At 32.7% G+C, this 22,713-nt stretch overlaps 1 protein-coding gene across 1 annotated transcript in view; it reads left to right on the top strand.

Annotated features, from left to right (window-relative positions):
• hadhb (hydroxyacyl-CoA dehydrogenase trifunctional multienzyme complex subunit beta) overlaps positions 1 to 22,713 on the top strand; it is a 128,198-nt gene that overhangs the window by 98,491 nt on the left and 6,994 nt on the right. Inside the window, exons 11-13 of the mRNA XM_055885816.1 lie at positions 21,690 to 21,769; positions 21,863 to 21,910; positions 22,028 to 22,115. Coding sequence (XP_055741791.1) covers positions 21,690 to 21,769; positions 21,863 to 21,910; positions 22,028 to 22,115 — 216 coding nt within the window. The remainder of the gene's footprint in view (positions 1 to 21,689; positions 21,770 to 21,862; positions 21,911 to 22,027; positions 22,116 to 22,713) is intronic.

Below are 22,713 nucleotides of genomic sequence, written 5' to 3' on the forward strand. Positions count from 1 at the left end.
ACAGACACAGACACATATATACAGACACAGACACATATATACAGACACAGACACATATATACAGACACAGACACATATATACAGACATACACATATATACAGACACATATATACAGACACATATATACAGACACATATATACAGACACAGACACAGACACATATATACAGACACATATATACAGACACATATATACAGACACATATATACACACACATATATACACACATATATACAGACACATATATACAGACACAGACACAGACACATATATACAGACACATATATACAGACACATATATACAGACACATATATACAGACACATATATACACACACATATATACACACACATATATACAGACACATATATACAGACACATATATACAGACACATATATACAGACACATATATACACACACATATATACACACACATATATACACACACATATATACAGACACATATATACAGACACATATATACAGACACATATATACAGACACAGACACATATATACAGACACAGACACATATATACAGACACAGACACATATATACAGACACAGACACATATATACAGACACAGACACATATATACAGACACATATATACAGACACATATATACAGACACATATACACAGACACATATACACAGACACATATACACAGACACATATATACAGACACATATATATACACACACACACACAGACACAGATATACAGACACAGACACGCACACAGACACATATATACGGACAGACACATATATACAGACAGACACATATATACAGACAGACACATATATACAGACAGACACATATATACAGACAGACACATATATACAGACACATATATACAGACACATATATACAGACACATATATACAGACACATATATACAGACACATATATACACACACATATATACACACACATATATACAGACACATATATACAGACACATATATACAGACACATATATACAGACACAGACACATATATACAGACACAGACACATATATACAGACACAGACACAAATATACAGACACAGACACATATATACAGACACATATATACAGACACATATATACAGACACATATATACAGACACATATATACAGACACATATATATATACACACACACACACAGACACAGATATACAGACACAGACACGCACACAGACACAGACACATATATACAGACACATATATACACACACACACACACATATATATACAGACACATATATACAGACACACACACATATATACAGACACATATATACAGACACATATATACAGACACATATATACAGACACATATATACAGACACAGACACATATATACAGACACAGACACATATATACAGACACAGACACATATATACAGACACAGACACATATATACAGACACAGACACATATATACAGACACAGACACATATATACAGACACATATACACAGACACATATATACAGACACATATACACAGACACATATATACACACACATATATACAGACACATATATACACACACATATATACAGACACATATATACACACACACACACACATATATATACAGACACATATATACAGACACACACACATATATACAGACAGACACATATACACAGACACATATACACAGACACATATACACAGACACATATACACAGACACATATACACAGACACATATACACAGACACATATACACAGACACATATATACAGACACATATATACAGACACAGACACATATATACAGACACATATATACAGACACATATATACACACACATATATACAGACACATATATACAGACACATATATACACACACACACACACACACATATATATACAGACACATATATACAGACACATATATACAGACACATATATACAGACACATATATACAGACACATATATACAGACACATATATACAGACACATATATACAGACACATATATACAGACACATATATACAGACACAGACACATATATACAGACACAGACACATATATACAGACACAGACACATATATACAGACAAAGACACATATATACAGACACATATATACAGACACAGACACATATATACAGACACATATATACAGACACATATATACAGACACATATATACAGACACATATATACAGACACATATATACAGACACATATATACAGACACAGACACATATATACAGACACAGACACATATATACAGACACAGACACATATATACAGACAAAGACACATATATACAGACACATATATACAGACACAGACACATATATACAGACACATATATACAGACACATATATACACACACATATATACACACACATATATATACAGACACATATATACAGACACATATATACAGACACATATACACAGACACAGACACATATATACAGACACATATATACAGACACATATATACAGACACATATATACACACACATATATACAGACACATATATACACACACATATATACAGACACATATATACACACACACACACACACATATATATACAGACACATATATATACAGACACATATATACAGACACATATATACAGACACATATATACAGACACATATATACAGACACATATATACAGACAGATATATACAGACACATATATACAGACACATATATACAGACACATATATACAGACAGATATATACAGACACATATATACAGACACATATATACAGACACATATATACAGACACATATATACAGACACATATATACAGACACAGACACATATATACAGACACAGACACATATATACAGACACAGACACATATATACAGACACAGACACATATATACAGACACAGACACATATATACACACATATATACAGACACATATATACAGACACAGACACATATATACAGACACATATATACAGACACATATATACAGACACATATATACACACACATATATACACACACATATATACACACACATATATACAGACACATATATACAGACACATATATACAGACACATATATACAGACACATATATACAGACACATATATACAGACACAGACACATATATACAGACACAGACACATATACACAGACACATATACACAGACACATATACACAGACACATATACACAGACACATATACACAGACACATATACACAGACACATATATACAGACACATATATATACACACACACACACAGACACAGATATACAGACACGCACACAGACACATATATACAGACAGACACATATATACAGACAGACACATATATACAGACAGACACATATATACAGACAGACACATATATACAGACAGACACATATAGACAGACACATATATACAGACACATATATACACACATATATACAGACACATATATACAGACACATATATACAGACACATATATACAGACACATATATACACACACATATATACAGACACATATATACAGACACATATATACAGACACATATATACAGACACATATATACAGACACAGACACATATATACAGACACAGACACATATATACAGACACAGACACAAATATACAGACACATATATACAGACACATATATACAGACACATATATACAGACACATATATACAGACACATATATACAGACACATATATACAGACACATATATACACACACACACACACATATATATACAGACACATATATACAGACACACACACATATATACAGACACATATATACAGACACATATATACAGACACATATATACAGACACAGACACATATATACAGACACAGACACATATATACAGACACAGACACATATATACAGACACATATATACAGACACAGACACATATATACAGACACATATATACAGACACAGACACATATATACAGACACATATACACAGACACATATATACAGACACATATATACAGACACATATATACACACACATATATACAGACACATATATACACACACACACACACACATATATATACAGACACATATATACAGACACACACACATATATACAGACAGACACATATATACAGACACATATACACAGACACATATACACAGACACATATACACAGACACATATACACAGACACATATATACAGACACATATATACAGACACATATACACAGACACAGACACATATATACAGACACATATATACAGACACATATATACAGACACATATATACACACACATATATACAGACACATATATACACACACATATATACAGACACATATATACACACACACACACACACACACATATATATACAGACACATATATACAGACACATATATACAGACACATATATACAGACACATATATACAGACACATATATACAGACACATATACACAGACACATATATACAGACACATATATACAGACACATATATACAGACACATATATACAGACACATATATACAGACACATATATACAGACACATATATACAGACACATATATACAGACACATATATATATACACACACACACACAGACACAGATATACAGACACAGACACGCACACAGACACAGACACATATATACAGACACATATATACAGACACATATATACACACACACACACACATATATATACAGACACATATATACAGACACATATATACAGACACATATATACAGACACATATATACAGACACATATATACAGACACATATACACAGACACATATATACAGACACATATATACAGACACATATATACAGACACATATATACAGACACATATATACAGACACATATACACAGACACATATACACAGACACATACACAGACACAGACACATATATACAGACACATATATACAGACACATATATACAGACACATATATACAGACACAGACACATATATACAGACACAGACACATATATACAGACACAGACACATATATACAGACACAGACACATATATACAGACACAGACACATATATACAGACACATATATACAGACACAGACACATATATACAGACACATATATACAGACACATATATACACACACATATATACAGACACATATATATACACACACACACACACATATATATACAGACACATATATACAGACACACACACATATATACAGACAGACACATATATACAGACACAGACACATATACACAGACACATATACACAGACACATATACACAGACACATATACACAGACACATATACACAGACACATATACACAGACACATATATACAGACACATATATACAGACACATATACACAGACACAGACACATATATACAGACACATATATACAGACACATATATACACACACATATATACAGACACATATATACACACACACACACACACATATATACACACACACACACACACATATATATACAGACACATATATACAGACACATATATACAGACACATATATACAGACACATATATACAGACACATATATACAGACACATATATACAGACACATATATATACAGACACATATATACAGACACACACACACATATATACAGACACATATATACAGACACATATATACAGACACATATATACAGACACATATACACAGACACATATATACAGACACATATATACAGACACATATATACACACACATATATACAGACACATATATACACACACACACACACATATATATACAGACACATATATACAGACACACACACATATATACAGACACATATATACAGACACATATATACAGACACAGACACATATATACAGACACAGACACATATATACAGACACAGACACATATATACAGACACATATATACAGACACATATATACAGACACATATATACACACATATATACAGACACATATATACACACACATATATACACACACATATATACACACACATATATACACACACATATATACACACACATATATACAGACACATATATACAGACACAGACATACAGACACAGACACATATATACAGACACAGACACATATATACAGACACAGACACATATATACAGACACAGACACATATATACAGACACATATACACAGACACATATACACAGACACATATATACAGACACATATATACAGACACATATACACAGACACAGACACATATATACAGACACATATATACAGACACATATATACACACACATATATACAGACACATATATACACACACATATATACAGACACATATATACACACACACACACACATATATATACAGACACATATATACAGACACATATATACAGACACATATATACAGACACATATATACACACACATATATACACACACATATATACAGACACATATATACAGACACATATATACAGACACATATATACAGACACATATATACAGACACATATATACAGACACATATATACAGACACATATATACAGACACATATATACAGACACATATATACAGACACAGACACATATACACAGACACATATATACAGACACAGACACATATATACAGACACAGACACATATATACAGACACAGACACATATACACAGACACATATACACAGACACATACACAGACACAGACACATATATACAGACACATATATACAGACACATATATACAGACACATATATACAGACACATATACACAGACACATATACACAGACACATATATACAGACACAGACACATATATACAGACACAGACACATATATACAGACACAGACACATATATACAGACACAGACACATATATACAGACACAGACACATATATACAGACACATATATACAGACACATATATACACACACATATATACACACACATATATACAGACACATATATACACACACACACACACATATATATACAGACACATATATACAGACACACACACATATATACAGACAGACACATATATACAGACACATATACACAGACACATATACACAGACACATATACACAGACACATATACACAGACACATATACACAGACACATATACACAGACACATATACACAGACACATATACACAGACACAGACACATATATACAGACACATATATACAGACACATATATACAGACACATATATACAGACACATATATACACACACATATATGCAGACACATATATACACACACATATATACAGACACATATATACACACACACACACACATATATATACAGACACATATATATACAGACACATATATACAGACACATATATACAGACACATATATACAGACACATATATACAGACACATATATACAGACACATATATACACACACACACACACATATATATACAGACACATATATACAGACACATATATACAGACACATATATACAGACACATATACACAGACAGACACAGACACATATATACAGACACATATATACAGACACATATATACAGACACATATATACACACACATATATACAGACACATATATACACACACATATATACAGACACATATATACACACACACACATATATATACAGACACATATATACAGACACACACACATATATACAGACACATATATACAGACACATATATACAGACACAGACACATATATACAGACACAGACACATATATACAGACACAGACACATATATACAGACACAGACACATATATACAGACACATATATACAGACACATATATACAGACACATATACACAGACACATATACACAGACACATATACACAGACACATATACACAGACACATATATACAGACACATATATATACACACACACACACAGACACAGATATACAGACACACACGCACACAGACACATATATACAGACAGACACATATATACAGACAGACACATATATACAGACACATATATACAGACACATATATACAGACACATATATACACACATATATACAGACACATATATACAGACACAGACACAGACACATATATACAGACACATATATACAGACACATATATACAGACACATATATACACACACATATATACACACACATATATACACACACATATATACAGACACATATATACAGACACATATATACAGACACATATATACAGACACATATATACAGACACAGACACATATATACAGACACAGACACATATATACAGACACAGACACATATATACAGACACAGACACATATATACAGACAGACACATATATACAGACACATATATACAGACACATATATACAGACACATATATACACACATATATACAGACACAGACACAGACACAGACACATATATACAGACACATATATACAGACACATATATACAGACACATATATACACACACATATATACACACACATATATACACACACATATATACAGACACATATATACAGACACATATATACAGACACATATATACAGACACAGACACATATATACAGACACAGACACATATATACAGACACAGACACATATATACAGACACAGACACATATATACAGACACAGACACATATATACAGACACATATATACAGACACATATACACAGACACATATACACAGACACATATACACAGACACATATATACAGACACATATATATACACACACACACACAGACACAGATATACAGACACAGACACGCACACAGACACATATATACGGACAGACACATATATACAGACAGACACATATATACAGACAGACACATATATACAGACAGACACATATATACAGACAGACACATATATACAGACAGACACATATATACAGACACATATATACAGACACATATATACAGACACATATATACAGACACATATATACAGACACATATATACACACACATATATACACACACATATATACAGACACATATATACAGACACATATATACAGACACATATATACAGACACAGACACATATATACAGACACAGACACATATATACAGACACAGACACAAATATACAGACACAGACACAAATATACAGACACAAATATACAGACACATATATACAGACACATATATACAGACACATATATACAGACACATATATACAGACACATATATACAGACACATATATATACACACACACACACAGACACAGATATACAGACACAGACACGCACACAGACACAGACACATATATACAGACACATATATACAGACACATATATACACACACACACACACATATATATACAGACACATATATACAGACACACACACATATATACAGACACATATATACAGACACATATATACAGACACATATATACAGACACATATATACAGACACAGACACATATATACAGACACAGACACATATATACAGACACATATATACAGACACAGACACATATATACAGACACAGACACATATATACAGACACAGACACATATATACAGACACATATATACAGACACAGACACATATATACAGACACATATATACAGACACATATATACACACACATATATACAGACACATATATACACACACACACACACATATATATACAGACACATATATACAGACACACACACATATATACAGACAGACACATATACACAGACACATATACACAGACACATATACACAGACACATATACACAGACACATATACACAGACACATATACACAGACACATATATACAGACACATATATACAGACACAGACACATATATACAGACACATATATACACACACATATATACAGACACATATATACAGACACATATATACACACACACACACACACATATATATACAGACACATATATACAGACACATATATACAGACACATATATACAGACACATATATACAGACACATATATACAGACACATATATACAGACACATATATACAGACACATATATACAGACACATATATACAGACACATATATACAGACACATATATACAGACACAGACACATATATACAGACACATATATACAGACACAGACACATATATACAGACACAGACACATATATACAGACACAGACACATATATACAGACACATATATACAGACACAGACACATATATACAGACACATATATACAGACACATATATACAGACACATATATACACACACATATATACACACACATATATACACACACATATATACAGACACATATATACAGACACATATATACAGACACAGACACATATATACAGACACAGACACATATATACAGACACAGACACATATATACAGACACAGACACATATATACAGACACAGACACATATATACAGACAAAGACACATATATACAGACACATATATACAGACACAGACACATATATACAGACACATATATACAGACACATATATACACACACATATATACAGACACATATATACACACACATATATATACAGACACATATATACAGACACATATATACAGACACATATACACAGACACAGACACATATATACAGACACATATATACAGACACATATATACAGACACATATATACACACACATATATACAGACACATATATACACACACATATATACAGACACATATATACACACACACACACACACATATATATACAGACACATATATACAGACACATATATACAGACACATATATACAGACACATATATACAGACACATATATACAGACACATATATACACACACATATATACACACACACACACACATATATATACAGACACATATATACAGACACACACACATATATACAGACAGACACATATACACAGACACATATACACAGACACATATACACAGACACATATACACAGACACATATACACAGACACATATACACAGACACATATATACAGACACATATATACAGACACAGACACATATATACAGACACATATATACAGACACATATATACACACACATATATACAGACACATATATACAGACACATATATACACACACACACACACACATATATATACAGACACATATATACAGACACATATATACAGACACATATATACAGACACATATATACAGACACATATATACAGACACATATATACAGACACATATATACAGACACATATATACAGACACATATATACAGACACAGACACATATATACAGACACAGACACATATATACAGACACAGACACATATATACAGACACAGACACATATATACAGACACATATATACACACACATATATACAGACACATATATACACACACATATATACACACACACACACACATATATATATACAGACACATATATACAGACACACACACATATATACAGACAGACACATATATACAGACACAGACACATATACACAGACACATATACACAGACACATATACACAGACACATATATACAGACACATATATACAGACACATATACACAGACACAGACACATATATACAGACACATATATACAGACACATATATACACACACATATATACAGACACATATATACACACACATATATACAGACACATATATACACACACACACACACATATATATACAGACACATATATATACAGACACATATATACAGACACATATATACAGACACATATATACACACACATATATACACACACATATATACACACACATATATACAGACACATATATACAGACACATATATACAGACACATATATACAGACACATATATACAGACACATATATACAGACACATATATACAGACACATATATACAGACACATATATACAGACACATATACACAGACACATATATACATACACAGACACATATATACAGACACAGACACATATATACAGACACAGACACATATATACAGACACAGACACATATACACAGACACATATACACAGACACATACACAGACACAGACACATATATACAGACACATATATACAGACACATATATACAGACACATATATACAGACACATATATACAGACACATATATACAGACACATATATACAGACACATATATACAGACACAGACACATATATACAGACACAGACACATATATACAGACACAGACACATATATACAGACACAGACACATATATACAGACACAGACACATATATACAGACACATATATACAGACACATATATACACACACATATATACAGACACATATATACACACACATATATACAGACACATATATACACACACACACACACATATATATACAGACACATATATACAGACACACACACATATATACAGACAGACACATATATACAGACACATATACACAGACACATATACACAGACACATATACACAGACACATATACACAGACACATATACACAGACACATATACACAGACACATATACACAGACACAGACACATATATACAGACACATATATACAGACACATATATACAGACACATATATACAGACACATATATACAGACACATATATACACACACATATATACAGACACATATATACACACACATATATACAGACACATATATACACACACACACACACATATATATACAGACACATATATATACAGACACATATATACAGACACATATATACAGACACATATATACAGACACATATATACAGACACATATATACACACACACACACACATATATATACAGACACATATATACAGACACATATATACAGACACATATATACAGACACATATACACAGACAGACACAGACACATATATACAGACACATATATACAGACACATATATACAGACACATATATACACACACATATATACAGACACATATATACACACACACACATATATATACAGACACATATATACAGACACACACACATATATACAGACACATATATACAGACACATATATACAGACACAGACACATATATACAGACACAGACACATATATACAGACACAGACACATATATACAGACACAGACACATATATACAGACACATATATACAGACACATATACACAGACACATATACACAGACACATATACACAGACACATATACACAGACACATATATATACACACACACACACAGACACAGATATACAGACACACACGCACACAGACACATATATACAGACAGACACATATATACAGACAGACACATATATACAGACACATATATACAGACACATATATACAGACACATATATACACACATATATACAGACACATATATACAGACACAGACACAGACACATATATACAGACACATATATACAGACACATATATACAGACACATATATACAGACACATATATACACACACATATATACACACACATATATACACACACATATATACAGACACATATATACAGACACATATATACAGACACATATATACAGACACAGACACATATATACAGACACAGACACATATATACAGACACAGACACATATATACAGACACAGACACATATATACAGACATACACATATATACAGACACATATATACAGACACATATATACAGACACATATATACAGACACATATATACAGACACAGACACAGACACATATATACAGACACATATATACAGACACATATATACAGACACATATATACACACACATATATACACACATATATACAGACACATATATACAGACACAGACACAGACACATATATACAGACACATATATACAGACACATATATACAGACACATATATACAGACACATATATACACACACATATATACACACACATATATACAGACACATATATACAGACACATATATACAGACACATATATACAGACACATATATACACACACATATATACACACACATATATACACACACATATATACAGACACATATATACAGACACATATATACAGACACATATATACAGACACAGACACATATATACAGACACAGACACATATATACAGACACAGACACATATATACAGACACAGACACATATATACAGACACAGACACATATATACAGACACATATATACAGACACATATATACAGACACATATACACAGACACATATACACAGACACATATACACAGACACATATATACAGACACATATATATACACACACACACACAGACACAGATATACAGACACAGACACGCACACAGACACATATATACGGACAGACACATATATACAGACAGACACATATATACAGACAGACACATATATACAGACAGACACATATATACAGACAGACACATATATACAGACACATATATACAGACACATATATACAGACACATATATACAGACACATATATACAGACACATATATACAGACACATATATACACACACATATATACACACACATATATACAGACACATATATACAGACACATATATACAGACACATATATACAGACACAGACACATATATACAGACACAGACACATATATACAGACACAGACACAAATATACAGACACAGACACATATATACAGACACATATATACAGACACATATATACAGACACATATATACAGACACATATATACAGACACATATATATATACACACACACACACAGACACAGATATACAGACACAGACACGCACACAGACACAGACACATATATACAGACACATATATACACACACACACACACATATATATACAGACACATATATACAGACACACACACATATATACAGACACATATATACAGACACATATATACAGACACATATATACAGACACATATATACAGACACAGACACATATATACAGACACAGACACATATATACAGACACAGACACATATATACAGACACAGACACATATATACAGACACAGACACATATATACAGACACAGACACATATATACAGACACATATACACAGACACATATATACAGACACATATACACAGACACATATATACACACACATATATACAGACACATATATACACACACATATATACAGACACATATATACACACACACACACACATATATATACAGACACATATATACAGACACACACACATATATACAGACAGACACATATACACAGACACATATACACAGACACATATACACAGACACATATACACAGACACATATACACAGACACATATACACAGACACATATACACAGACACATATATACAGACACATATATACAGACACAGACACATATATACAGACACATATATACAGACACATATATACACACACATATATACAGACACATATATACAGACACATATATACACACACACACACACACACATATATATACAGACACATATATACAGACACATATATACAGACACATATATACAGACACATATATACAGACACATATATACAGACACATATATACAGACACATATATACAGACACAGACACATATATACAGACACAGACACATATATACAGACACAGACACATATATACAGACAAAGACACATATATACAGACACATATATACAGACACAGACACATATATACAGACACATATATACAGACACATATATACAGACACATATATACAGACACATATATACAGACACATATATACAGACACATATATACAGACACAGACACATATATACAGACACAGACACATATATACAGACACAGACACATATATACAGACAAAGACACATATATACAGACACATATATACAGACACAGACACATATATACAGACACATATATACAGACACATATATACACACACATATATACAGACACATATATACACACACATATATATACAGACACATATATACAGACACATATATACAGACACATATACACAGACACAGACACATATATACAGACACATATATACAGACACATATATACAGACACATATATACACACACATATATACAGACACATATATACACACACATATATACAGACACATATATACACACACACACACACACATATATATACAGACACATATATACAGACACATATATACAGACACATATATACAGACACATATATACAGACACATATATACAGACAGATATATACAGACACATATATACAGACACATATATACAGACACATATATACAGACAGATATATACAGACACATATATACAGACACATATATACAGACACATATATACAGACACATATATACAGACACATATATACAGACACATATATACAGACACAGACACATATATACAGACACAGACACATATATACAGACACAGACACATATATACAGACACAGACACATATATACAGACACAGACACATATATACACACATATATACAGACACATATATACAGACACAGACACATATATACAGACACATATATACAGACACATATATACAGACACATATATACACACACATATATACACACACATATATACACACACATATATACAGACACATATATACAGACACATATATACAGACACATATATACAGACACATATATACAGACACATATATACAGACACAGACACATATATACAGACACAGACACATATACACAGACACATATACACAGACACATATACACAGACACATATACACAGACACATATACACAGACACATATACACAGACACATATATACAGACACATATATATACACACACACACACAGACACAGATATACAGACACGCACACAGACACATATATACAGACAGACACATATATACAGACAGACACATATATACAGACAGACACATATATACAGACAGACACATATATACAGACAGACACATATATACAGACAGACACATATAGACAGACACATATATACAGACACATATATACACACATATATACAGACACATATATACAGACACATATATACAGACACATATATACAGACACATATATACACACACATATATACAGACACATATATACAGACACATATATACAGACACATATATACAGACACATATATACAGACACAGACACATATATACAGACACAGACACATATATACAGACACAGACACAAATATACAGACACATATATACAGACACATATATACAGACACATATATACAGACACATATATACAGACACATATATACAGACACATATATACAGACACATATATACACACACACACACACATATATATACAGACACATATATACAGACACACACACATATATACAGACACATATATACAGACACATATATACAGACACATATATACAGACACAGACACATATATACAGACACAGACACATATATACAGACACATATATACAGACACAGACACATATATACAGACACATATATACAGACACAGACACATATATACAGACACATATATACAGACACAGACACATATATACAGACACATATACACAGACACATATATACAGACACATATATACAGACACATATATACACACACATATATACAGACACATATATACACACACACACACACACATATATATACAGACACATATATACAGACACACACACATATATACAGACAGACACATATATACAGACACATATACACAGACACATATACACAGACACATATACACAGACACATATACACAGACACATATATACAGACACATATATACAGACACATATACACAGACACAGACACATATATACAGACACATATATACAGACACATATATACAGACACATATATACACACACATATATACAGACACATATATACACACACATATATACAGACACATATATACACACACACACACACACACACATATATATACAGACACATATATACAGACACATATATACAGACACATATATACAGACACATATATACAGACACATATATACAGACACATATACACAGACACATATATACAGACACATATATACAGACACATATATACAGACACATATATACAGACACATATATACAGACACATATATACAGACACATATATACAGACACATATATACAGACACATATATACAGACACATATATATATACACACACACACACAGACACAGATATACAGACACAGACACGCACACAGACACAGACACATATATACAGACACATATATACAGACACATATATACACACACACACACACATATATATACAGACACATATATACAGACACATATATACAGACACATATATACAGACACATATATACAGACACATATATACAGACACATATACACAGACACATATATACAGACACATATATACAGACACATATATACAGACACATATATACAGACACATATATACAGACACATATACACAGACACATATACACAGACACATACACAGACACAGACACATATATACAGACACATATATACAGACACATATATACAGACACATATATACAGACACAGACACATATATACAGACACAGACACATATATACAGACACAGACACATATATACAGACACAGACACATATATACAGACACAGACACATATATACAGACACATATATACAGACACAGACACATATATACAGACACATATATACAGACACATATATACACACACATATATACAGACACATATATATACACACACACACACACATATATATACAGACACATATATACAGACACACACACATATATACAGACAGACACATATATACAGACACAGACACATATACACAGACACATATACACAGACACATATACACAGACACATATACACAGACACATATACACAGACACATATACACAGACACATATATACAGACACATATATACAGACACATATACACAGACACAGACACATATATACAGACACATATATACAGACACATATATACACACACATATATACAGACACATATATACACACACACACACACACATATATACACACACACACACACACATATATATACAGACACATATATACAGACACATATATACAGACACATATATACAGACACATATATACAGACACATATATACAGACACATATATACAGACACATATATATACAGACACATATATACAGACACACACACACATATATACAGACACATATATACAGACACATATATACAGACACATATATACAGACACATATACACAGACACATATATACAGACACATATATACAGACACATATATACACACACATATATACAGACACATATATACACACACACACACACATATATATACAGACACATATATACAGACACACACACATATATACAGACACATATATACAGACACATATATACAGACACAGACACATATATACAGACACAGACACATATATACAGACACAGACACATATATACAGACACAGACACATATATACAGACACAGACACATATATACAGACACATATATACAGACACATATACACAGACACATATACACAGACACATATACACAGACACATATATACAGACACATATATACAGACACATATATATACACACACACACACAGACACAGATATACAGACACAGACACGCACACAGACACAGACACGCACACAGACACATATATACAGACAGACACATATATACAGACAGACACATATATACAGACACATATATACAGACACATATATACAGACACATATATACAGACACATATATACAGACACATATATACAGACACATATATACAGACACATATATACACACATATATACAGACACATATATACACACACATATATACACACACATATATACACACACATATATACACACACATATATACACACACATATATACAGACACATATATACAGACACATATATACAGACACAGACATACAGACACAGACACATATATACAGACACAGACACATATATACAGACACAGACACATATATACAGACACAGACACATATATACAGACACATATATACAGACACATATACACAGACACATATACAGACACATATACACAGACACATATACACAGACACATATACACAGACACATATATACAGACACATATATATACACACACACACACAGACACAGATATACAGACAGACACGCACACAGACACATATATACAGACAGACACATATATACAGACAGACACATATATACAGACAGACACATATATACAGACAGACACATATATACAGACAGACACATATATACAGACAGACACATATATACAGACAGACACATATATACAGACACATATATACAGACACATATATATACAGACACATATATATACAGACACATATATATACAGACACATATATATACACACACATATATATACACACACATATATATATACACACACATATATACACACACATATATACAGACACATATATACAGACACATATATACAGACACAGACACATATATACAGACACAGACACAAATATACAGACACAGACACATATATACAGACACATATATACAGACACATATATACAGACACATATATACAGACACATATATATACACACACACACACAGACACAGATATACAGACACAGACACGCACACAGACACAGACACATATATACAGACACATATATACAGACACATATATACAGACACATATATACACACACACACATATATATACAGACACATATATACAGACACAGACACATATATACAGACACATATATACAGACACAGACACATATATACAGACACAGACACATATATACAGACACAGACACATATATACAGACACAGACACATATATACAGACACATATATACAGACACATATATACAGACACATATACACAGACACATATACACAGACACATATACACAGACACATATACACAGACACATATACACAGACACATATATACAGACACATATATACAGACACATATATATACACACACACACACAGACACAGATATACAGACACAGACACGCACACAGACACAGACACGCACACAGACACATATATACAGACAGACACATATATACAGACAGACACATATATACAGACAGACACATATATACAGACAGACACATATATACAGACACATATATACAGACACATATATACAGACACATATATACACACATATATACAGACACATATATACAGACACAGACACAGACACAGACACAGACACATATATACACACACATATATACACACACATATATACACACACATATATACAGACACATATATACAGACACATATATACAGACACATATATACAGACACATATATACAGACACATATATACAGACACATATATACAGACACATATATACAGACACATATATACAGACACATATATACAGACACATATATACAGACACATATATACAGACACATATATACAGACACATATATACAGACACATATATACAGACACACACACACAGACACAGATATACAGACACAGATATACAGACACAGACACGCACACAGACACAGACACATATATACAGACAGACACATATATACAGACAGACACATATATACAGACACAGACACATATATACAGACACAGACACATATATACAGACACATATATACAGACACAGACACATATATACAGACACAGACACATATATACAGACACAGACACATATATACAGACACATATATACAGACACATATATACAGACACATATATACAGACACATATATACAGACACATATATACAGACACATATATACACACACAGCACTGTTACTCAACACCTCAAATGACTGACTTTACATTGTGTTGCTCAGACCGACGGTGCATCAGCTGTCCTCATCATGTCAGAAGAGAAAGCCCTGGCCATGGGATACAAGCCCAAAGCCTACCTCAGGTATACTGCATTAGTACTCTTATACTTCACTATAAACATAAACGTATCTGCAGTGTAGTCGTGTGGTGTATATCTGCTGTGTGTGTTCTACAGAGACTTTGTGTTCGTGTCTCAGGACCCCAAAGACCAGCTGCTGCTTGGGTGAGTAACCCGGACATACAGTAGACCTGAACTTTAACCCAGCTATAGTTGCTCTATGGTCTATATAACCTTAGAGGAGGATGATGACGAGGTCATGAGTTTGTTTCTCCTCTTCAGGCCAGCATATGGAACCCCGAAAGTTCTGGCACGTGCAGGGTTGACTATGGATGACATCGATGTCTTCGAGTTCCATGAGGCCTTTGCCGTGAGTAACTCTGTCGTATTCTACATGTTGGCTCTCCTTTGTGGAGCTCAGTATAAGATCTAGATCCTTCCAGTTCCTCAGTGGCCACATCACTAAGGACTTGACATGGTCCCCGCACACCAACTCAGTCATGAAGATGGCATGGCAGCGCCTCTTCTCCCTCAGGAGGTTAAAGATTTGGCATGGCTCTTCAGATCCTCCAGCTACACCATCGAGAGCATCTTGACTGGCTGCATCACCCCTTTGGTATGGCAAATGCACCGGTCCTGAATGGCAGGAACCTCAACCCCAGTGATGTACTGGGCAGAACGAACTACCCTCTGTAGCGCCTCAAGGTCAAATGCCGAGAGTTGCCATACCAGGTGGTGATGCAACTGGTCAGGATGCTCTCGATGGTGCAGCTGTAGAACTGAGGATCTGGGGACCCATGCCAAATCTTTTCAGTCTCCTGAGGGGGAATAAGGTTTTGTCGTGCCCTCTTCACGACTGTCTTGGTGTGTTTGGACCATGATAGTTTGTTGGTAATATGGACACCAAGGAACTTAAGTTTCTACCCGCTCCACTACAGTCCCGTCTGTTAACTTTACCCTGCCTTCAT

This window comes from Salvelinus fontinalis, chromosome 27 (assembly GCF_029448725.1).
Source record: "Salvelinus fontinalis isolate EN_2023a chromosome 27, ASM2944872v1, whole genome shotgun sequence".
Classification (NCBI taxonomy): domain Eukaryota; kingdom Metazoa; phylum Chordata; class Actinopteri; order Salmoniformes; family Salmonidae; genus Salvelinus; species Salvelinus fontinalis.